The 23,991-nt window shown below is 40.2% G+C and overlaps 1 protein-coding gene across 1 annotated transcript in view; it reads right to left on the reverse strand.

The window, feature by feature from the left end:
• Positions 1-3,083: 3,083 nt before the first annotated feature.
• Positions 3,084-23,991, reverse strand: part of LOC124613642 (zinc finger protein 608) — a 290,686-nt gene continuing 269,778 nt past the window's right edge. The window contains exons 4-7 of the mRNA XM_047142358.1: positions 18,638-18,761; positions 10,311-10,398; positions 5,672-8,811; positions 3,084-4,727 (exon numbers count right to left, since the gene is read on the reverse strand). Of these exons, the coding sequence (XP_046998314.1) occupies positions 4,657-4,727; positions 5,672-8,811; positions 10,311-10,398; positions 18,638-18,761 (3,423 nt within the window). The 3' untranslated portion in view covers positions 3,084-4,656. The remainder of the gene's footprint in view (positions 4,728-5,671; positions 8,812-10,310; positions 10,399-18,637; positions 18,762-23,991) is intronic.

Here is a 23,991-nt window from a genome sequence, read left to right on the forward strand (position 1 = left end):
TTCCTAAAATGAGTTCAGTTTAATGCCAAGATGGTTATTAGGATGAAGCAGGGCACCATCTACTTGCCCCTTCTTTGGGAAACTAGGCCTGGACGCATGTATGTCTGCATGCATGAATTATATTTTCTGTTCTTAAACTGTAACATACCACATGCCTGGAGTGATACATAAATTTCTGCCAAGGAACTGCTGTACAGAAGAACAAGCTATATATTCCACTGAGGCGCATTATCTGAATGGTCTTTATTAAGGCCAAATCTACAAACCTTTCGGCGATCTCTAGTCCATGTGATGACAAAACTGCCCCTCTACACAGTACTACCATGAAACATCAACAGAGAAAAGATAATAAGTGGCTGCTGTACCAAGGCCCTAAAAAATTGACAGAAGCAATCTAAGCTCATACAAAAGGGCCTCATAAGACAAGTGAACAAACATCTACATACCATCCAGGACAGAAACTGCACAGCAACAGCCATCTGTGAATGTTGAGAGCAAAGTATCTCCTACTGCAACCGTATGAACAGTGTAATCCAGTTTCCGTAAAAAGCATACCTAAGTTAAAAACTGAAACACTGCCCAGCTATACAGGGTGTCCTAGGAGGACTGGTCACTATTTAGTGACATGACATGAATGACCATTTGCAGCAAAAAACTTTATATCAATCTATGCACTATTTCAAATGGTTTTCACAGAAAGAATGCATTTAATGTCATGACTATACAATTTCTTGAATAACTTGAAAACCACAGACTCTAGTGAGAACATGTCACAGTACAAAATTAAACTACACTAAATTTCCTGCAAAACTAGGTCCTATTCGTAATTTCTGTAAGACTAATGTTTTCCACGAAAATAGTGCAAGCATTGTAGCTTAGGTAGTTTTTGTATGCCAGTTTGAGGTAGTTTCATGGATTGATAGACCTCAAGCATACTGTATCAAATTTTTCATCCCGACTTTGCCCACACTACTGCGGTACATTGTGAACAATGAAAATATTATTGAAAATACAGAAAGTAAATAACAATGTACATTAAATGTGTTATATATCGGAAACCATTCTGAGCAGTTGTATGTCTTTATGACTTTTTTTGCTTCAAATGATCATTCCTGTCATATCTTTGATGAAGATATCCTCCTGGGACAGCCCGTCAAGGCAATGTTTTGGTTAATTAATCTTTTATGCAATATTGTTTTTGTGTTATGGGTGCAATTTAGAAATGATGTGCTTAAGGATTCAGTTGATGTATTACATCTAGTAATGTATTAACATTTTATGTCTGGTATAAAGTTTCCAGCACTGGGCACAATATTGTTATATTCATAACAAGTTTTGAGAATCAGGTGAAAAATGCTATAACCGTATCTACACAATACAAATGAGAGACACTTTTTGTGTGTGTGTGTGAAAGGTAGGCAGTAATTGCCACAGATCCTGGTAAACCACTCTGCAGCGGTATCGGCAAATAATGTGCGAAGTTGATTATTTAAAAAACATTGGGCTCCCATCTATCCTCCTCTGCTCCCAAAGAAAGGAACTAGTAGTTCAGAGACTAGGATAGTATTTGTATATTTGTGTATATCTATTAGCAGTAATGGCCTGCAAATCAGTCAATTCCTGCTTGCTGCACCCCCCCCCCCCCCCCTCACTTCCTCATCCAAGTGAATTTTCTTCTGTTTCCATTCTAATCAAATTCACAAAGTGCTCACAAGAGAAATTACTGCCAGGGTGGCTATCTATGATTGGACTGTATACCTCAAAAGGAATTATAATTTAGCTAACACTGCTGTCTTCATCATCATGCAATGCGTGCATTAAAAGGGGACAGGGTAACAACATTCTTCGCAATCAGGTTCTGGGAATTTTAAGATTGTGTGTTTTTTCTAACGCCCAAGATCTTTGTTTTAATCCTACCAAGGGAATTTCTGGAGTATTTCTAAGATGCCAACTTAACATAATTAGATCAACTGGTCCAGAAGACCAAACAAGGCATAATTACAGTATTAGCTAAGAGAGAATGGTTAATAACTGAAAAAAGAATTACTGAGTAATTTAATGCAACTGATGACCTGTACAGCCCAAGTACAGATAGCAGTGGCATTGTCAACAACCAACATTTATGAAATTCTCCACTGCAAATAGGCAGTTTGCTCACTTGGAATGTAACCAGAGCACTGCAGACGTTAGTAGACAGTAAGAATTGTTCAGTTGAACCATCTTGCTTCACTTCAGAGCCAACACAAAAAGACAAAGTTCACCCTTTATCATCTACTCATGCACCATCAAGCATGAAACACAAGTGGTAAGATACAATATGACAGACACTGCCTTTTCGACTTTGCTGTGTTGTATGGTGTTGTAGTGTGCTAAGATAATTTTGTAGTTCAACGTGTTTTGGAATAAATACAATATAGTGCAGTGAATTACGTTATGTACTCACTTCTTTCATTGTTCGGATGATAGCTTTATATTTAAACACCATATTGGCAACAGGTTGGTGTTAAATTATGAAGAACCAGTGTATCAGTAGAATAAAATAGTGACATTGACTAGAATCACTTAAGCAAGCACACTGCCAATTACAATACATTATGCACATACATATGCATGTGTTTGTTGTGTCACATTTGTAACATCAACTAGGTGCACATCAGCAGAAAGTGCTCTTACTGCTGTCATTGGTGGTAAGGCTGGTCACTGTAGCACCATTTCCTGGTCATGGTAGTGCCACTTCCAAGTGCTGTAATATCAGTAATGTTTCTGACGCACATTCTCCGGAGCTAGAGGTCAGATATATCCCCATCAAATTATTTATTATTATGAAGGGGTACAAAAACTAGGCCTGGATTTTGTTTTGACTGGAATTCAAAAGCAGTTACGCTTACCTGGGATATAATGCAATTTTAAACACTGAACAGACTGCTTTGTTACTAATATTGTCAGCTAGAGCAAATTAGGGTACTGAAATGTGTAGTGTCCACAACATGCAATATTTCCATACATAAATTTAAGTTGTTCATTATCTTCTACACTTGAACATAATTTTTTGATGACTTATTAGGTTGTATTGATGCAAAAAATTAATATTATGAATTACATTTTATTGTGATATATTTTATACAAAAATCTCTGCTTTAAAGTCTGAAGCATTAGAAGAAAGTCAGAAGTTCAGAATGTACAAAAATTAACAGAATTGGAAAAAAAAAAACTCATCACTGAATCTGCTTCCTGATTCAACCATTAAAACTGGTTGTGTGCCATCTCTCCCACTGCCCCTAGCAAAATGAGACATGTTTAGAATTTGTAACAGTGCGACAAGAAAAAAAAAAAGAGGAGGAGGGAATATCTGAGATCGTAACTCTCCATAAATGAAGAGCATTCATTCTCACATGGAGGGAAATATTACTAATGTGTTGTACTTCAGCTTTTTTCATATTTTTAAGTATATCAAGTCTTGGTACAATTAAACCTCATCAATTATGTTAAAATTTAAATTACATTATTAAAATACAATGCAAAAAATTCCTGTGATTTATACAAGAGGCACCATTATTCCACTTTATTTATACACCAGTTTTATTTGGTATTTGCTTACTTCAAAAACCAGATTAAATTTTGTAACAACAGAACTTAAGAGCAACATTATTAGATAAAGATGATTTTTGTTCTGACCAGTATTGAATAAGAATTACACCTACTTTATCACTAGAAATTTAAAAAAATATCACAGTCTATATGGTTGGAATGTGAATATGTACAAGGTGACAGGAAAGTAATGAGTAACAACAACAATCAGGTTTTTTGTTCTCTTATTCTTCTAAGCAAATATAATATACAACTATATTTATTATAATATAATTTGATTTTCAGTTACTGTACATCTCATTCCACTAAAACTGGAACGGGTTAATATATTTCCACAATATCTGGAAAATAATATCAACCAAAAATATTAAATGTACCTTGTGTAGAGAATAATAAACATTGCCATTTTCTAATTAATTCAAAAACATTAAAAATACACACAGAGTTTAAACTTTCCACATTCAGACTACTTAAACTAAAGCATCCCAAAGGGCAGCGAGTCATCTCTTTATAATATTTACACAAATCTTGTTACACTATGGTACAATTATACAGTAAATCTCTCTCTCTCTCTCTCTCTCTCTCTCTAACACTAATGTGCGCGCCCACACACACACACACACACACACACACACACACACACACACACACACAAGGTAAGATTCAACAGAAATTTCCAGTGCACACCAGTCTTTCTCACATACACCTACAAAACAGATGCACTTGGAATGGCTCACAATTGCCAGGCAATCTATAAATAAAACAATTCCTGACAACAGCATACACTAGTATTCACTATGTCAAATTGTCAGTGAAGACAACGAAAACACACTCATACGCACATAATACAGCTCACTCTATTCCGCTGAAAGGTGCCTCACTGTGTGAACAGCACCACACCCGTACTGTTGCGAGAAGATGAGCAGTCCCTCTGACAGCACATCCAGTACTTACAAAAAAACAAGGGTCTCTCCCTCTCTCTCTCAGTCCAACAAGAAGCCAATAGTCTTTCTCCCACATACAGAAGTGTACGCTACATTCGCAGCCTGTGTATAAGCTAGGCGCACTTCACTTTGGTGGGTACGGATTGATGACCGTTGCGGCCACGGCTGCCGCCTGCTGGCTCGCTAGCACAGCCGCTGCAACCAGAAAAGAGGTATATTAGCACCGGCTTTGGTAGTGCATTTCTATCAATTCCCCTTCCCTAAAACTGCCTGCTATTATCAGTCTCAATCCAGAAATATTTCCCTGAACCACAAGGAAAAAAATTTTACTTCCGACCGACAAACGATCCGTGCGCCGAGATACAGGCAGATTACTTAGAAAGATATATATACTGTCATCTTCAGTAGATAAATAGGCACTACATTCCTTGTATATTGTGCATCTCTTTCTTATTAGATCTGCCAACCTCGTAAACTGTCTAAAGGTATATTCAACTAGTAATACAAACATATTACACGTCTAAATGCACATTTTACTCAGTTACAATGGAATTGAAAAATCCAGCACACCATCAGTCAAGTAATACAAGTAAATGGCAGTGTTTACTGAAAGCAAAAGCGTAATTTACAGTTGCTTCGACACAAATGGAAGACTAAATTATTGGTGCCACAAATTTAACAACTTCGAAGCGACGTGAAAAATAAATCTTTTTTAAAATACTCTGGACAAATTAATTCGATAATTTATCCTTGTACAGCAATTTTATACTCATTACAGACGAGGCACTCTCCAGTCTTAGGCAGTGACTTACACACACTAAACACCAACTTCAGCTCGAATACATTGCAAATGCGAGAATAAAGAACTGGTGCCCACTGCTTCGCAATAATGCCACAAGTTATATCACAGACTTCTCTAAAATGCTACATAATTTTATCGCGAGAACAATATACACAGCATCGCAACGACTTCTTTTGGTAACAAAATACGACTGTGAGCTCTCCAGAACGAGGGTGCGTAAGTAGGTGCCACCAATATGGTGTACTACAGACGAAACGTGCCGCACTTTGCGACAACGACTAGCTACTGCCGGAGGTAACCCCGGCCACCTACTGTCACGGCCTGACCATGGGCTTACCTCCGTAAGGTGTGGAGTACTGGCTAGCCAACAAAGGGTAGCCCAAGCCGACGTGCGTGTGGTGGTGCGTGTGAACGTGGCGCTGCGGAGGCGGCGACCGCGCTTCCTTCCCATCACCGCCATTGCCGGCTGCAGCGGCCACCTGCTTGCCTGGTGGTGCCGGAGGTACTGGTCCCGGCGGTGCACCGGCCGGTGGCTGCCCTGGTGCCACTGCTTGCTGTGGCCCACCGGAAGGTAACGGTCCTACCGGACCTGATGGAGATGCTGCCGAAGCTGGTGCCTTTGGTGTAGGTGATTTTAGGGCTCGTTCTTGCAACTCGTGTATTTTGTGTGTGCTGGCATATGCATATTGACTTGCATGATGCTGCAGGAGATCTAAAGCTTTAGCAGGTCCAGAAGGAGGCCTCGACAGGTCTTCTGGTGCATGAGGATACCTCGGCAACTGAGGATGCAGGTAGGGATTGGCTCCATATGGACCAGGGACCAGGACACTGCGATATACAGTATGACTTGGGTCAAATGGTAGTGCTCCATAATGTGGGGGTTGCATGTATCCAGGGTGGATGTATGCATAGGAAGAGGTGGGCGGAGGTGGAGGGCCTTGGGTCTCCATTGTTGGTTTAACTCCTTCTTGCTTCACTTTCTCTTCTTTCTTCTCTTCAGGAAGCTTGTCTTTATGCTTATGGCTTGGACTGGACAACGTAGCAGGTTTAGGCAATGGACCTGGTGGCTTAACAGATGGCTCTGATACACCCTGTGGCTCCTTGCGACGTGGTTGTTGCTGCTGCTGTTGCTGCTGCATAGGTGGTGGTGGTGGCGGCGGTGGTTGCTGCGGTTGCTGCTGTTGTTGTTGCTGCTGCTGCTGCTGCTGCTGCTGCTGCTGCTGTTGTTGTTGTTGCTGCTGCTGCTGCTGCTGCTGTTGTTGTTGCTGCTGGTTTTGTTGTTCAGGATAGAGGTAAAAGCGCCGTAAGTCTTCCTGTTGTTGCTGCTGCTGTTGTTGTTGTTGTTGCTGTTGCTGCTGCTGCTGCTGCTGCTGCTGCCGTGAATAAACGTAAGAGTTCATCTGATTTTTCATTTCGATACTCTCTTTAAGAATCTGGTGATTTTCATTTTGGTGCTTTTCTTTTATACCTGCACTTGCCTCATTTTTCAGCTTAGCTGGATTAGGGACTTGAATTGGACTCGGAACTGATGGCAGTGGTTTTGAATGTTCAATAGGACTTGGACTTTTGTCATCTTTACCTTGCAGTTCCTTAATTTTGTCATCCGGCTGCATTGCTGTCATAGGATAGTTAGTCTCCAGGCCATATGGATATCCATGAATGTATGGGTAAGGATAATAGTGAGGCTGCATTGGTTTTTGCTGGTACTCATTACTGTTAGTACTATCTTTTTTGTCCTTTTCGGGTACTTTGTTATCAATAATTTTCTCTCCATTGTCTTTTGGTTTTCCATCCTGTACTGAAGGTACAAGATAAGGAGGTTGCCCAAAGAAAGGATACATGCCATAATGGGGAATGGAATGGGGTGAGGGACCCTGTCCAACATCTCCTTTCTTGTCTGCACTTTGAACTTTTCCTTTGCTGTCACCAACTTCTGATTCAAGAACTGGTGCTGCATCATCAGATATGTCAGAGTACGCTGGACTTTGTACATCCTCACGATTAGATGGATCCAAGCCAAAACTGGGTTGTTCAGGTTGTGGGTGTGGACTTCCTGCAGGAGATTTTCTATTTTTCTTCTTGTGCCCTTGGAGCTTAGTCCTATCTTTCTTGTCATCAGGCATGAGGGAAGCTGTAGATTTCACTTTGAACTGTGGTGGTTTTGCCACTGATGGCAGTTGTGTCTGTGCAAGAGGAATTGATTGTGGCTGTGGAAGAGGCTGGCTTTGAACCTGGGCCTGTTGCAATGGTGGTTGCGGAACAACTTGCTGCTGCTGCTGTTGCTGTTGTTGTTGCTGTTGCTGCTGCTGCTGTTGCTGTGGTGGTGGAGGAGCAGGCTGTGGTTGTGGTGGCTGTGGCTGCAGTTGTGGCTGAGATTGCACTGGAGGTGGTGGTTGAGTCTGAGATACATTCTGCTGGGTTGGTGGTGGTGGAGGAGGAGGAGGAGGAGGTGGTGGTGGTGGTGGTGGTGGAGGTGGTTGTGGCTGAGTCTGACTGGGAGGCACAGCAACGTTCACAGCTCGAATGGCTGACACAGGAGCACCGTTTCCACTTACGCTTGTTGGAGGCAAAACTTGTTTGTTATTGCAGAAAACACCAACCGAAAAGTCTTCCACAGGTGGCACAAATCTTAAGACACCAGGTTTCACCAAATTCTTTGTTTCAGGACTCGAAACAGCACCCATAGGAGGCACCGGTGTTGACACCAGTTCAGGAGGAGCAGTTGAAGCCTGTGGAGGGACAGCAGGCGGCAGCTGCTGAGGTGTAGGTGGAGTCACTATTCCACTCTTTGGTGTCGCCGGTTGACTTGGAGGCTCCTGAGTAGCTAATGCCGGAGATGGACTAGCAGCATTCTGAACTGTACCATTCACCATTTCCTCTTTTCTTTGTGGTTGTACTTCCGGTTGCTTCTCTGGTGACTTGAGAGAAGGTGCTGGACTGGGACTTGGTGCCTCAGCATTGCTCTCATCATTCTCTGATGTGCTGGCAGCATCCTTGGTGTCATCATCTTCGGCTGACCCATGGGCATGTGACTGATGGTACTTCAGCCCATTGATATGCTTGTACTTTTTCGAGCAATTGGGTTCTGGACACTCCAGCAATACAGGTGAGGAAGGAGGACTGCTGCTTCCCCCAGATGGGGTTGGTGGTGGAGGTACTCTCGTTTTCTTTGCCGAAGTGGGAGATTCTTCTTCAGGAGAACGACCTTTTCTTTTGTTATTGGTTTCAGGTCTTGGAGAAACAAAAGGTGTTGGGGAACCCGTACCAGCTGTCCCTGCACCAGAATTATTGGATCCACTAGCAGCTCCTCGTCTCCCTTTGGCACCACCATTTCTTAATTTACTATGTACAGATGACCGGGTTTCTGTGAAGTTGCTCAAATCTCCTCCTGGGGTTGTACTTGCTGCAGCTCGTCCCCTCTTCCCTCTTCCTTTGGGCGTCCTCGCATCCAGGTCACTTGTTGGTGAATCACAAAACCTGTAAACAGTTAATTGCCATATAAGTGCTAAGGTTGATCTGAATAACATATTACAAACATAAAATTATATTGACGATTTTACATTATAAAGTTCACAACACAACCTTGAAATCAAGTAATCAAATGCATTACAGACATGTGCCATGCAAAACTGTTTATCATGGAGTCATCAGCAATTAATCCTAATCACAACTTAATTCTTTAGCTCCATGTTTAAATCAAGTGATCTGAAAGAAGCACACATTGAACTGCTAATGACACAAGCAAGATATAGCAACAAAGTTCAGGCTGTATCTGTCACCATATCCCAGATTCGGTTTCTCGTATCCACCTAATTTCTTGACTGGCAATATTATGTACACTTTTAGACTTGTCATACAAGTTACTAATTTATCTATACTATTATATAAAGATAAGTCGTCATTCAACGTTATTACCAAAAATTTCAAAAAATACTTGCAATTTACTTCGAATTTTTACACTATAATCTAATGAACATGCAAATGAGAATGTACTGGTTTTAGTTAAAATTGACTGCATGTGCAGCTTCAGTTTTCTTTCTCTCAGTCAGTTTCACCGACAAGAGAGGGGCATGTATACCCTTAGACAAATTGTTTCTGCCAAATACGTTCTTTCTTATATATATATTTCCAAACAAAAACTGTGTACACAACAATGTGCTGTTATGTTTATAGAAAGCAGTAAGGTTGTATTTATGGCTTATTAGCTTACAATTATCCTACTACTACTACTACTACTACGGTTACAGAATCTGAATTGTCCGAAACTTTGTAATCCTACCCATTCACAGATTAAAAGTATGCAAAATACTGTCACTGAAGTTACCATCAACCAATTTATTCATTTGTTTTAAGTGACTTCAATTCTCAATCAGGTTTCATTTCCAATAACAATAAACAAGGCTCAAGGTCAGACAGCAGTAAGAAAGAACTGGGGGCAGGGGTCATAAAGAGGGGGAGAATGAGATGGACAGAGAGTGCGGGTGTTGTACATAGAGAGGGAAGAGAAGATGATACACAGAGAGAGGGGTGGAGGAGGGGATTGGCAAAGAGAGGGGACGGGAGGACATGGGCAGAGAGATCATGGGGAAAAGGAGTTTAGGATATATATCCAATTCACAAACAAAGCATTCCCTCATACACTAGTTATTTAATAAAATCACAATCAAACACTGAGGCAGCTAAGCAACAAATGTATTACAATACTGTCATTCAAAATATAATGATTTTGTTATTCAGGAGTAAATTCAGTAGCAATTGTGGAAGCTCCTTTATTTTTGTCACTTAAACTGAACAGCCAAGCTTAGTGGTAAAGCAGGATCCTCAAAAGCAATTAAAGGATGAAGGGCTGGAATTAACACCACGAGAGCCAAAATTTCACTTATGGCTGTGAACTTTCACTAAAATGTTTCACTGAGATTTATACTCTCATATTCTATGACTGACAGAATTTACAAGATTTTTGGAAACACATTTACCTTGGAGGTGCCCAATCATGCCGCGTACAGTCTAACAGTGTGCCAACGTAAGTCTTGCCTCGCCACGTCACATTGACGACAAGAACACCTGAAACGTACAAGAATTCTATAGGGTGATCAATTCAAAAGAATTGGTAATGAATTGGTAAGAATTTACTTGATACCCAACAGTTCAAAGACAAACAGCAAAACAAAATATTTGAAAGTAACTGGTGTCAATTTTCAGAAAATGTACAACTGAAACTAAAATTAAGTAGACTAGAGATAACTAGACAGCTGCATGAAAATTTACACATGAGAATTTACTATAAAGAGAAAATCTTCCAGAATGTATTGGGTACTAGCATCAACAAAATATTTACATACACCAAGAAAAAGTCATTACCTGATAGCTTCAATAACAACAAAAATACACAGGGTGTTTCAAAAATACTTTTGCAAACTTTGGGGACAGCTTAACGGGTGGGGCGGGGGGGGAGGGGGGGGGGGGTGTATACCATGGCCCATCTCTTCTGTAGGCTATAATAATGACAGTATTGTTAAAAGGATAGATTGCTACTCACCATATAGCGGAGACACTGAGTCACAACAACCACAACAAAAGGACTACTATACACACAAGTTTTCAGCCAGAAGGCCTTCTTCTGAAATAGACAACATGCACCACATTCACACAAACACACCTCATACACACACACACACACACACACACACACACACACACACACACACACACACACACACACACACACACACACGATCACGGTTTACGTCTGCCGAGTCTGGCCTCAGTAGACAGAGACGGTGGTGATGTGTGCGAGCTATCCTTTTTCATCTTGCTGCCTTCTACTGAAAAAATGCTCATAGCTCTTAACATAGGTGCTTTACAGCCCATGTTTACTACACCTTTTTCTTGTTTTGGTAAGATGACATCCTGCTCAAACTTTTGTAAATGTGTTTTTGAAACACCCTGTAAAATAATCAAAAGATAATCAACACCACAACTTTCGTCTATATTTGGAGCTTTCAACTACATGAAATGGCCTTTACTATGACATCACTTGGGAGGAAAAGTTCTTTACCGCATACTTGATTGAAAGCGGAGAGAGGTTACTACGACACATTCCCCTATTATCCAAGAATAGCTGACATGGTATTGGAAGAAAATGTTTGGGTGTACGTGTGTTTGTGTGTGTGTGTGTGTGTGTGTGTGTGTGTTTCACGGGAGGGGGGGTTAAATTATAGATGGAGACCAAAACTTAACTACTGTAAGCATGTTTAAATGGATATAAACTGCAGAAGATATGCAAGGGTTATCAAACCAGCTTTAAGGTATCATCTTAGCAACTATATTCTCAATCAGTCCATCCTAGAACAAAATAATCTCAAACTGAAGGTGTTATTAAGCACATGTTTGCTGGAGGTTGGTGGTGTTAAATTATTGCAATAGTATTGTCTTATGAAGAGAGTGCCTTGCCACAAGACCCATTCAGCAGACTGAGATCAACACTACTGAGAAGAAATCAAGAGGACGATGTCGTGATAGCTGGGAAAGATACCACAAGGATCTAAAACGTACACAAGTCAACTTGTATCAAATATAGAAACAATAACTGTAGACTGACAAGCCACAATGAAGGAAAGTCATCCAGAATTGCTGTGCAACTTGCTGGAACAGAGAAATTATATTGAGTGACAAGACAGTTTCTTTACAGGGAAAAAGGTACTGACAGCAGTCCTTTGGGACAGAGGTCTGTTCACAGAAGTGTATACACTAACTGGTGTTTCTGAATAAATTTATTACATAACAAAATTTGTTGTAAATAATGTTGCTGTCTTTCAGATCAACAGCTCAGTTCACAGAATCAATACCAGAAATAAAGAATCTATATAGAAAGTTAATACCGCTTAACACAGAAGGAAAATGTCCATCACTTAGAAAGATATATTTTCAGTAACTTGGCAGAAATAATAATACTAATAAGAGAGACCTGAAGGATCTATCAGTAACCAATGATGAATTTATAAGTCAAACCAGTTGATACATTAACAAAACAACATACTGAGAATTACATGTAACTTCAGACTTCCATGCCTCTTCAATACAATAATAAGGCCTCAGTATGCAAACTTTTGTTTTAATACTCTTGGAATTACTCGCAGACTTTCACAGTTCTACATTTACATGTTTGCAATGGCTAAGACATTTCTGAACAATATCATTCCTTCCAAGAGGGTCGGTTTAGCAAGTAATGCAGAGAGCCATTTTGAAGTGTGGAAAGTGGGTTGGTTGATATGAGGGAGGGGACCAAACAGCGAGGTCATCGATCCCATCGGATTAGGGAAGGATGGTGAAGGCAGTTGACCATCCTCTTTCAAAGAAACCATACCAGCATTTGCCTGAAGCAATTAAAGGGAATCATGGAAAATGGCCAGAGACTGGTTTGGACTGTTGTCATGTGAATCCAATGCGTGGAAAGTAGGAGAGAGGTACTGCCAGAAATAAACCTGTGAGGTCGGGTCATGTGTCGTGCTTGCATAGCTCACTTGGTAAGACCATTGCTCGTTAATGGCAAGGTTCCAGTTCAAGTCCAAATCTGGCACACTGTGCTCATCTGGCAGATGTAAAAACACATTTATAAGTTTTTATTTCTTCTGCATCCTTCAAAAACAACTGACATGGTCTCTGTGGAAATAGTATTAGCATGTAAATTCTTTTGTAATTATGCATTAATGTTTTTCGTTTTGACAGCATTTTAAACATCCTTAATATTCTCCTGCTCACAAATCTATAAAAGCAGTAGTATATCAGACCTAATCAATGTAAAGGGCACGATTACGCTTTACACTGTCAACAGGAAACTGACAAGGAATGCTGCTAGTTGCTGGCATACACCAAAAGGCCAATTACTGAAAACAGTTGGGAAACAACACAGATTTCTCATTGTATTGTCATGAAACAACACTCAAAACATTTTTTGATGGTAAAAGCTAATTTTTGTAATGTTATAATCAAAAGTAATGCACCACTATCTCCACAGCTCCAAAACGGCACACAGTGTTTCAAATTTCTTCAAACTACTGAAGAAGCAATTTGTGCTCTCAGTAAGTCACAAATGAAAGTAAGCAGACAATCGCAGAATAGCTATAGGCATTACTAATGTGGTGCAATGATTGAGCAAACGTTTTGAACAGCATTTTGATTCTCTTGAGAAGCAATGAGTTCTGGTGATACATTCTAGTACACCACTGGGTAAATGTGTTTATAACAAAGTTCTTTATGATAACAAAGAAAATCAATTTTTGACAATATAATGTAATTGTATAGATAAAAAATCTACTCACCAAGTGGCAGCAGAACACACATGTAAAAGAAAATTATAATTACGCAATCTCTATGGAGCCAATGGTTCCTTCTTCAAGCAGAAGGGTTGAAGGGGAAGATACAGGGGTTTACAAAAAGGACTGGAGAGATCTAGGAAAATGGGTAGATTTTGGAAAACTCACCCAGAACCGCAGGTCAGGGGAGACTTACCAGACAGGATGAGAACGAATGGGGAAGACTTACCATACAGGATGAGAAGGAAAGACTTTCCTTCTCATTCCGTCTGGAAAGTCTCCCCCTGACCTGGGGGTCTGGGTGATTTTTCCACAATCTGCCTCCTTTCCTAGACATCTTCAGTCCTTTTCCTTTCCCCCCTCTTCCTTCCCCACCAACCCTTCTGCCAGAAGGAGCCACTGGCTCTGAAAGCTTGCATAATTATAATCTTCTTTTATGTGTGTGTTTGCACCACTTTGTGAGAAGAAATTTTATCTATCCAGTTATATTATAAAGATCTTTGTGCGAACTCTCATAACTATATTTTTAATTTATGAGGTCACAGCACACAAGTATGGTGCTGAAACCACCAGCAGCTTGTAGGAGGTGGTATCTGAGTGTGGAAGAGGTCAGCTACCACTGACAAAAACGAACAACTGGTTTTCCAATAGAGCTGTGTAGCTGACTCCTTTGTAAAGTACTGGAAGTGGCCAGCCTTTGCGCAGAAGTAAATATAATCAGCTTCAGTAATGAACTGAGAGTACAATCCAGTATGATACCACTGTGTTCCTCTTTGTATGCATAACTCAATGTGAAAGTTATGAGTTCCTGTTAGTTGGCCAATGTACACATGTTAATATACAGGAGTATTACATTGAGACCAAAAAGCTCATTTGTATTTGTGACATCATGTTGCTTCTCAATTTATCAATCAATGAACAACATCGATCTAACACCCTTATGCTTCATTCCCTTCATAGCATACGAAATTCAGAGGTTCGAAAATAAATATCATACCCATGTGTTCCATGAAATTCCATGTTATGTATACAATGGCTTATAACTAATAAGCCGGACGGAGTGGCCGTGTGGTTCTAGGCGCTACAGTCTGGAGCCGAGCGACCGCTACAGTCGCAGGTTCGAATCCTGTCTCGGGTATGGATGTTTGTGATGTCCTTAGGTTAGTTAGGTTTAATTAGTTCTAAGTTCTAGGCGACTGATGACCTCAGAAGTTAAGTCGCATAGTGCTCAGAGCCATTTGAACCATTTTATAACTAATAATACAACTGACAGGAAAAAATATCTCCCTGAAATTCTGTGTTATGTATACAGTGTCTTACAACTAATACACAACAGACAAAAAAAAAAAAATCTCAAAATCAAGAAAGAGTTGTGAATATAAACGAATGTTGGCAGAAATGTTTCTGTATGTGGAATATGGTGTCTACTCAAACTGCACATCAGTCGCATAAGAATGGTGCTACTAACACCACTAAAAAGATGCAAATCAGGTTTGCTTTAAATACACACAGTAACAATTGTGAGTGTTAATTACTTTGAGACTGGTGTGGTGAGCTGATGTTAGCCCAGATTTCCTTAAAGGCAACAAAGACACCTCACTGATTTTGAATGAGGTCATGTAATAGGGCTATGAGAAGCTATCTGTTCCTTCTGCAATGTTGCACAAAAACTTGGTAGGAATGTATCCATTGCACATGATAGCTGGCAGTCGAGCTACGAGAATGTACGGTTAAAAATAGAGTGGGCTTCGTAAGGCCAGGTGGATCTGCCATGAGGGAAGACCTTAATGTTCAGTGTATGGCTCTTTCTAATCATACCTCACCTCCAGCAGTAATTTGAGCAGCAGTTGGCACCACAGTGACACAACAAACTGTTACAAATCAATTCCTTTGAGGACAGCTCTGAGCCAGACGTCCTGTAACGTGCATTCCACTGACACTAAACCACCACCATTTGCGACTTCAGTGGCATCGAGTGAGATCTCACTGGAGGGCAGGGTTGAGGTCTGTTGTGTTTTCAGATAAAAGCTGGTTCTGCCTCAGTGCCAGTGAGGTGGAGGCTAGGATGAGGCCACTTGAGGGCCTGCAACTATCCTGTCTGCGTACTAGACCTACACCTGGAGTTAAGGTCTGGGTTGTGACAGTAGGAGCACACTCGTGATTATCCCATGCACCCTGACTGCAAATTAGTACATCAATCAAGTGATTCAACCTGTTGTGCTACCATTCATGAACAACATCCCAGGGGGTGTTTTCCAATAGGATAATGCTCATCCATATACTGCTGTTGTAACCTAAAATTCTCTACAGGATGTCCGCATTTTGCCTTGGCCTGGCCTGATCACCAGATCTGTCTCCAGTCAAGCACTTATGGGACATCATCGGACGAAAACTCCAATTTCATCAGCAAATAGCACTAACCGTCACTGTACTGACTCATAAAGTGCACCAGGCATGGAACACCATTCCACAAACTGATATCTGACACATAAACAACACAATGCATGCTTGCATTCAACATTCTGGCAGTTGCACCAGTTATTAATGTATCGACATTCCACATGTGCAGTGTCTCATCTCTCACTTACATTAACCTGCGATCTTGCAATGTTAATCTATTAAGTATGTTACCTACACAATTGTACTCCCAAAATCTCCATCAGTGCATATTACACAAAAGTCATGTTGTGGATCAAGAAAATAGCAATACCATCCAACAATAACGAGTGAACTTGTGATACCGCAAGTTGGAATTATTCCATTTGTTATTACTTCAATTCTTGATGAAAACAAACTTTTTATGATCTTTATCTTGAAATAACACAGTTACTTGGTTTATATGTGGCACATAATTTCAAAAAGTCATCTAGGATGAATTTCATTTAGATTCATTGATCAGGCTTTTATTTTTAATGTTAATTCTTTTAAATGTGTTTTTCATGAAAGTGTTACTAATAAAAGATCTGCACAATTAAACTTTTTGCTGCAGCACAACCTTGTTAGCAAATATTTTGTAAGTTAATACATATTTCTGAGCATAGTGACACCACTCATTATAAAGACTTGCATTCCAATTTTTCAGTAATGTAGTTAAAATTCTGTGAAACTAATTAACTTACAAGATAATTAATAGTGAAGCTCAGAAGAATTTCCATTTTCCATTCAAGATCTAATCTTTGTGCCATTATACTTTTGTCGTCCTAATTTTCATGCACAAGATGGTATACTTCATTAAACAATTATGCCATTAATTAAGAGTTTTGCATAATTTTGAATATGGTACTTATATTTGTAAATGTGGTATTCTCAATCTGGATGCATAACATGGTTTCATAAACTTTTCTAATTTCCTAGGCCACCACCTATTTCACAAACAAAATTTTTATCAATACTTACAGTCCATCTTGAGTAGCAAAATCCAACCTCACAAGTTTCTAAAATAACAATTTGTTCATATGCCAGTCTTTATGTAGTTGGACATCACCCAAAAAAGTCAAGATACAGTTGATTCAGTAACCGAGAAACACCAATGACAACTCCCGGACATGTTAGCAACCACGTAACTTCTAAGGGTAACTATTAGTCTGGACTCAAATAACATAAAGATTTGTATAGTGATTGGTTTATCAGTTGACTCTTTCAGTGATATGACTTTATTGAAAACATTACAGTGTGTACTGCTCTTTCTCATTATGCTACCACTGTGTTAAGCCTTTATTATGTTCACTGATTTTTGTCCCACTTCTTTGAGAAGGTGGTACTACATTTATGTTTGGAGATAGTAGTGTGAGGTACAAAACATGGATGTAAAACTGTCTCTGGCCATCACATCATTTATAGAGTTAATAAATGAGAAAAGAGCCACTTAACTATAACAAATGTGTACTGTATATCATTTACATTATCACAGAAAACTGTTTTCAGCTATTTAACGAAGATAAGACTCCAAAGCCTTAACAAGATGTGCAGGTAGGGAACTGACGCAAGTTATAAAATACTGATGTAATTAATGTTATAATTTGAATGTTTGTGAAGTTCTCAGTATTTTAAGCAATAAGTGAAAAACCTCATCCTTAACTGTTTTCATTTTCAGTACAACAAATGCCACTGGAAGAAAGAGGCGAGCTGTTCAAATAGATTAACTCACATACAAAACACTCATAGACATTAACTGCACAAAGTAGAGAATGAAATTCCAGATTTCAGCAATAAACGAAAGAAGCACAGCTGTTCATGAAGCTCAGGGACTTCCTGAAACCAACATGAGATTAAACACAAACTTTTTATGCAACAAATTTAACATCATCGGTTACTGGGTGATTTATAACAAGGACAAGGAAGTCTGTGCAGTATGACAAGATTTGTTATTCCTAAAAAACAGCCATCACAAAAAATTACTAACCCCCAGCTATTACTGGTATCACGGCCTCTAGTCATGATAACAACCTCTACTCTGTGAGGAAGAGAGTCAACAAGTTTCATCGCGAGTTCAAGCTGAAGCCCTTCACAAATGCTCATATTTCATAGAGCTCCCTAACTGCAGGGAAGTTAATTACTACATTTCACTCACTGTTCAAAATACTCCCACAAATTTCCCATGGTATTAAGACCAGTTAATTTAGCCTTCAACAGACTAGGGATGTATTATGCAGCCCTTTCGAATGAAGCTAATCTTGGAAGATAAACTCATTGTGAAGGTGCAAAACAAAGCACACAATATCAGTGAGAATTTGAAATAAACTTCACTTTCCAACAAGCTCAATGAGTGGTCCCAAGTCACAATATGAAAAACATCCTCCGAAATTTCACGGAATCACTAACAACCAAAACTACACCCTACACACAGTGTGGGTTATACAAGCTGTCAGTGCGCCCCAACATCTATTATAACTTGAAAAGAAGCACAACTGTGACTCGTCTGACCACATCACATGCATTAAGTCAGTTATCTTCATTCTTTATCTTCAAACTTAAAAATAACAACTTACCACCCTCTGTCTCATGCCACACAATTCCTTCGAGTGTGACACTGGTGCCCGGCTCACACGGTCCCAGGCAATCTGGCTCTGTGATGGTGCCCACACTCGTACCGACACACACATCCAACATGTCCTGCAACAAAAGACAAAATTGTAGTAAGTGCTCACAGGGGGTCAGTGATACAACTCACTGAACCTCTGAAATTTTACTGTAATACAGTAGTCTATACAAAGCCTAATAGCATCAGCTGAGGAGTTAGTTAACTAGGTGCCAAACTAGCAGTTAATACCTGCTTCCCAAATGATATATGTAGACACACTTGTATAAGAATCTGTCATACCTTAGGTATACTTTGGAAAAAATCACAAATATGAGACAGTGTCTTGGCAAAAGCTACATTTGAACTGGTTCATAATGTGAGACTTAAAAATGTGTTAAAGGTTAAACCACGTTCCATCAGTGCTGCATACTTCTACCAAGATTAAAATTTATTTGTAGATCACAGCTGTCAGGTTTATGCTTTAGAGGCCATAATCAAGTGACATCAAGAAGTAGTGAAGTATGTCATCTGTCATATTCTTGAATTCTTGAGGATCAGCTACATGTTTCGAACATGCTATGGTGGAACCATGGCTTAAGTTTTAAGGTCTTACCCACTGTGGAAGTGAAGAACAAAAGCAGTTCATTAGCAACACTTAAAGGCCTAATAGTGGTATATTTGATTGACAAATCTGATTAATTAAAGAAGCATGAGTGTGTGGCAGGGGGACAGGGGGGAGGGGGTGGGGGGGACGGGATTTTTTTTTTTTGGGGGGGGGGGGGGGGTCGCAGATAAATATTTTTTAGGCGTGACAAAAATAATTGGAAGTGAGATCACATCGGCCTTTTTTTCTTTTAACCCAGACCACACAACTCTGGCATTCTTCTTTCTTGGTCATACCCTTAGGGCTGGTTCGCGTCACCAGCTCGCACTTTTCTCACATGACATACTGAAAGTACTGGATCATGGCAGTTAGGTAGCTGCAGTATTTCTCAATTTGCAAAAAGCATTTGACTCAGTATCACATGAATGCTTATTACAATATTACCATCAAATGTGGTATGAAGCTAAATTTGTGACTGAATTGGCGTTTTTTTTTTTTAAGGGAGCAGTTAGTTTGCATCTTCAAGTGTCCCCCAGAGGAGTGTGTTGGGGCCTTGCTGTTCATGTTATATGTTAATGACATAGTTGACGATATTGATAGTAACCTCGGGCTTTTCGCGGATGATGTCACTATCTTTAATGAAGCACTGCCTGGAAGGAGTTGCATAAATAATCAGACAGATCTTCCCAGAATTTCAAGGTGGTGCAAAGATTGGCACCTTGCTTTAAACATTCAGATATGTAAAACTGTGCACTTCACAAAACGAAAAACGTACTTTCCTATAACCATAATATCAATGCGTGACTGCTGCCTCACATCCAAGAATATTGCTCATGTGTGTGACTTCCGTATCAACAGGTGATATTGAACATATGATAACAGGCTTGTTTGACAAGTGGGAGAGCGTCACAGAGATGGTGAATACACTGAACTGGCAGGCTCCGAGGAAGCCTATTTACATGCTTCAAACAACGTTTTTAATCATGATGATAGAAATATACTAGAACACCCTATGTGCTGTTTCCGTAGGGATCGTGAGGAGGAGATTTTTTTTTTAAGGGAGCAGTTAGTTTGCATCTTCAAGTGTCCCCCAGAGGAGTGTGTTGGGGCCTTGCTGTTCATGTTATATGTTAATGACATAGTTGACGATACTGATAGTAACCTCGGGCTTTTCGCGGATGATGTCACTATCTTTAATGAAGCACTGCCTGGAAGGAGTTGCATAAATAATCAGACAGATCTTCCCAGAATTTCAAGGTGGTGCAAAGATTGGCACCTTGCTTTAAACATTCAGATATGTAAAACTGTGCACTTCACAAAACGAAAAACGTACTTTCCTATAACCATAATATCAATGCGTGACAGCTGAAACTGGCCAACTCATACAAATACCCAGGCTGTAACACTTTCTAGGGATAGGAAATAGAACAATCACACACAATTTGCCATGAGTAAAGCAGGGGCACATTTCGATTTATCGGTAGAATACTTAGGAAATGCAGCCAGTCTTATTAATCACTGCTGCCTCACATCCAAGAATATTGCTCATGTGTGTGACTTCCGTATCAACAGGTGATATTGAACATATGATAACAGGCTTGTTTGACAAGTGGGAGAGCGTCACAGAGATGGTGAATACACTGAACTGGCAGGCTCCGAGGAAGCCTATTTACATGCTTCAAACAACGTTTTTAATCATGATGATAGAAATATACTAGAACACCCTATGTGCTGTTTCCGTAGGGATCGTGAGGAGGAGATTAGTGTTTCATGTCCCGTCGACAATGACATTATTAGAGACAGAGCACAAGCTTGGATTAGGGAAGGATGGGGAAGGAAACCAGCTGTGCCCTTTCAAAGGTACCATCCCAGTATTTGCCTGAATCAATTTAGGGAAATCATGGTAAACTGCCGGGCGTGGGTTTGAACCGTCATCACCTCGAATGTGAGTCCAGTGAGCTAACACCAATGCGCCACCTCACTCGGTGGGATTGTGAAGACAAGACTAGATTAATTACAGCATGCACAGAGGCCAAGCACTTCGCAGTTGTCTGCAGAGTATAGATGTAGATGCATGCCAATAATTTAGTCAAGTGCTAAATGGTTTAGTGTGAGGAAAGAGTAAGTAGGGGAGTGTGGATTCGGACGTGGTCTAGTTGATTGACAACCACTGACTGCTATAAAGTGCGTTTTCACAACAATATGGACAATGTGGGAGAATAAAGCAATAAATTGTGAAGCATGGCTTATATATGACAAGGTTAGGGAAAAAAAAACAGGAACACAATAATGATTTGCTCGAAGACAGCTGCAACGGGCCTCCAGCCAAAGGAAGCAATATTGGCACACAATATTGGCAAGTATCCCCAACCACTGTGCCCTGTTCACTGACTGAACGGTGGCTGGTGGGGTGTGCAATTCGAGGCCACGCTTTCCATTTAACTAGTAAGAGCACGCCAAATTATTTTTGTTAACTGCTCGGTCATGTAAGTTTTTCTGAATAAGGGCTGCCCGATTTTCTGTTGAACAATGTTCATTTTTTTAAATGGCTCTGAGCACTATGGGACTTAACATCTGAGGTCATCAGTCCCCTAGAACTTGGAACTACTTAAACCTAACTAACCTAAGGACATCACACGCATCCATGCCCGACGCAGGATTCGAACCTGCGACCGTAGCAGTCGCGCAGTTCCGGACTGAAGCGCCTAGAACCACTCGGCCATCACAGCCGGCCGTCATTTTTTTAAATTAAGCTGACACAGAAAGTAAATGAAATCAGGATTATTATTATTATTAAATTATTATTATTGCAGTATGTGTTTCAGATCTCAGGATTATTAGACACCTTTTTCTTGATTTGATCAATACTTCCTCCTCCCAAAACATTTAAAGCGAAAACCTTGCAATAGAAGAGATCTGTTCCATAGTATCGAAGATGAAGAAGTGCTTACACCTCTTCGTGACCCGTGATATTACATGGCCATTCGTGCAGTGAAAATATTGTATACGAATGTTTCGCGATCTACACTGTACCATTCGTTTCACTTTTTAGATCTGATTCCTGAATGGATTTTGATTAAAGCTCACACCTCTTCAGGTGTGTATATCAGGGCCCAAGTTTATTAGACTTTTCTGCTTATTTCTGTGCAAGGAACCTGCCTCTAAGGTTTGTCGTTTCTTATTTTTTTTATACCCCATATAACCTACACTGACTTGTTTATTTTCAATCCTTAAACTGTTACAAGGATAACATAATGTAAACTTGTCTGAATTGCATCAAGCCACAGTATTTTCTCTTATTGATATTTTTCCTCCATATTTCGACATCCTGAGTATTCCCTTTTGATCCGCCGAGATTACGACGAAACTGCCACGTAAGTAAGTAGTTTACCTACACCATTCCTACCTTTTTTTGCCATGATTGAACCATGCAACACTCAGTTTTAAACTCGAGTTCCAATTTCAACTGCTGTTGCTATTTCTGCACTTGCACTCCATCAGTTCTTTGTGACGACGAATCAATTTGTAAAAATGCTTCGCGAACTGCAAAACGTACAGTAACACATATTGCTTCGATCGACTTCTGACTCGCTACTGAAAGCAGGTCTCTCAACTTAGCTCTCTTCGGACTAAAAATTAAATTTTTAATACCAACTACGTTTACAAGACTGCTTCACACACACTTGCTCAATGAGCAGACTATATTGAATGAAATATTACACGTTTCAGTGTAATCGGGTTTTGACGTACCCCAGCAAGATTTAATCGGGTATAGTGTTTTCGACAGGATCCCTGGAAAATGTGGTCCGTACGCATTTAGCTACTAACTCGCCCTTTTTTATTATTTTCCCAGTTCAACCGCGTAGCGAAAAGAGGAGACGGCAGTAGCGGCGTCCGGAACAGCGATCGATAGCAGAGTCGAGCGCACGCCGCCACATTCCTACGGACCCCATTCTGACCAATCCACAGTGCCTTCTCACGAATTTTCTCGCACAAGAGTGTGATTTCGCTGGACCCTTTTCCTACATCTCGATAGTCGTTTAATGAATGAAATTAATGTCGGGTGGCTACGAACCTAGTGCAACCCTTTCTATTTTATGCTATTGAAGGGTCTTCCTTTTCAGTTTAACCGCGTGAAGCGGCTTATCTGACCTCACGAGTCTGAGTCGACCTCGTCCTGGATAATACCACCACAGAAACATAGTCAGCGACAAAGCGGAGGCGCTGGATTACTGGCGCACGAGGGTCGCAATTCCTTCTCGCTTGACATGTTGGGTCTCTATTATCTGTTCAAGAAGATTCATTTTGTTGGGGAAAGTTGACCCATTTCAATATTGTATGTAGTTAAAATCAGGCAGAAATTTAGCATCTACATTGCTGGCTAACACATAAATGTAACGCTCCTCTTAACCTGGAGGGTGGTTTTAAAGCGACGCACCACTTTACTAGGCGTGGACAACAAAATCGTTCGGTATACGTACGCTATTTGTCCGTATCTGTTACATGTTCCGCCTTTCCTCGGACTGGTATTTCTGTGTGTTGAGAGCAAGGATTCGAGTTCGGCTTGTGCTGGTCTGTTCCAATCTGAATAACATACGAGAGGTGTTCAATAAGAAATGAAATACTTCCTTCTGAAAGCAGGTTGGTTTTATTCAGAATTCGAGTACGCCATTTCATTCCCCACTCTTCTGACTACAGCATCATGGGAGAGCATGCGT

The sequence above is a fragment of the Schistocerca americana genome, chromosome 4 (genome assembly GCF_021461395.2).
Source record: "Schistocerca americana isolate TAMUIC-IGC-003095 chromosome 4, iqSchAmer2.1, whole genome shotgun sequence".
Lineage (NCBI taxonomy): Eukaryota > Metazoa > Arthropoda > Insecta > Orthoptera > Acrididae > Schistocerca > Schistocerca americana.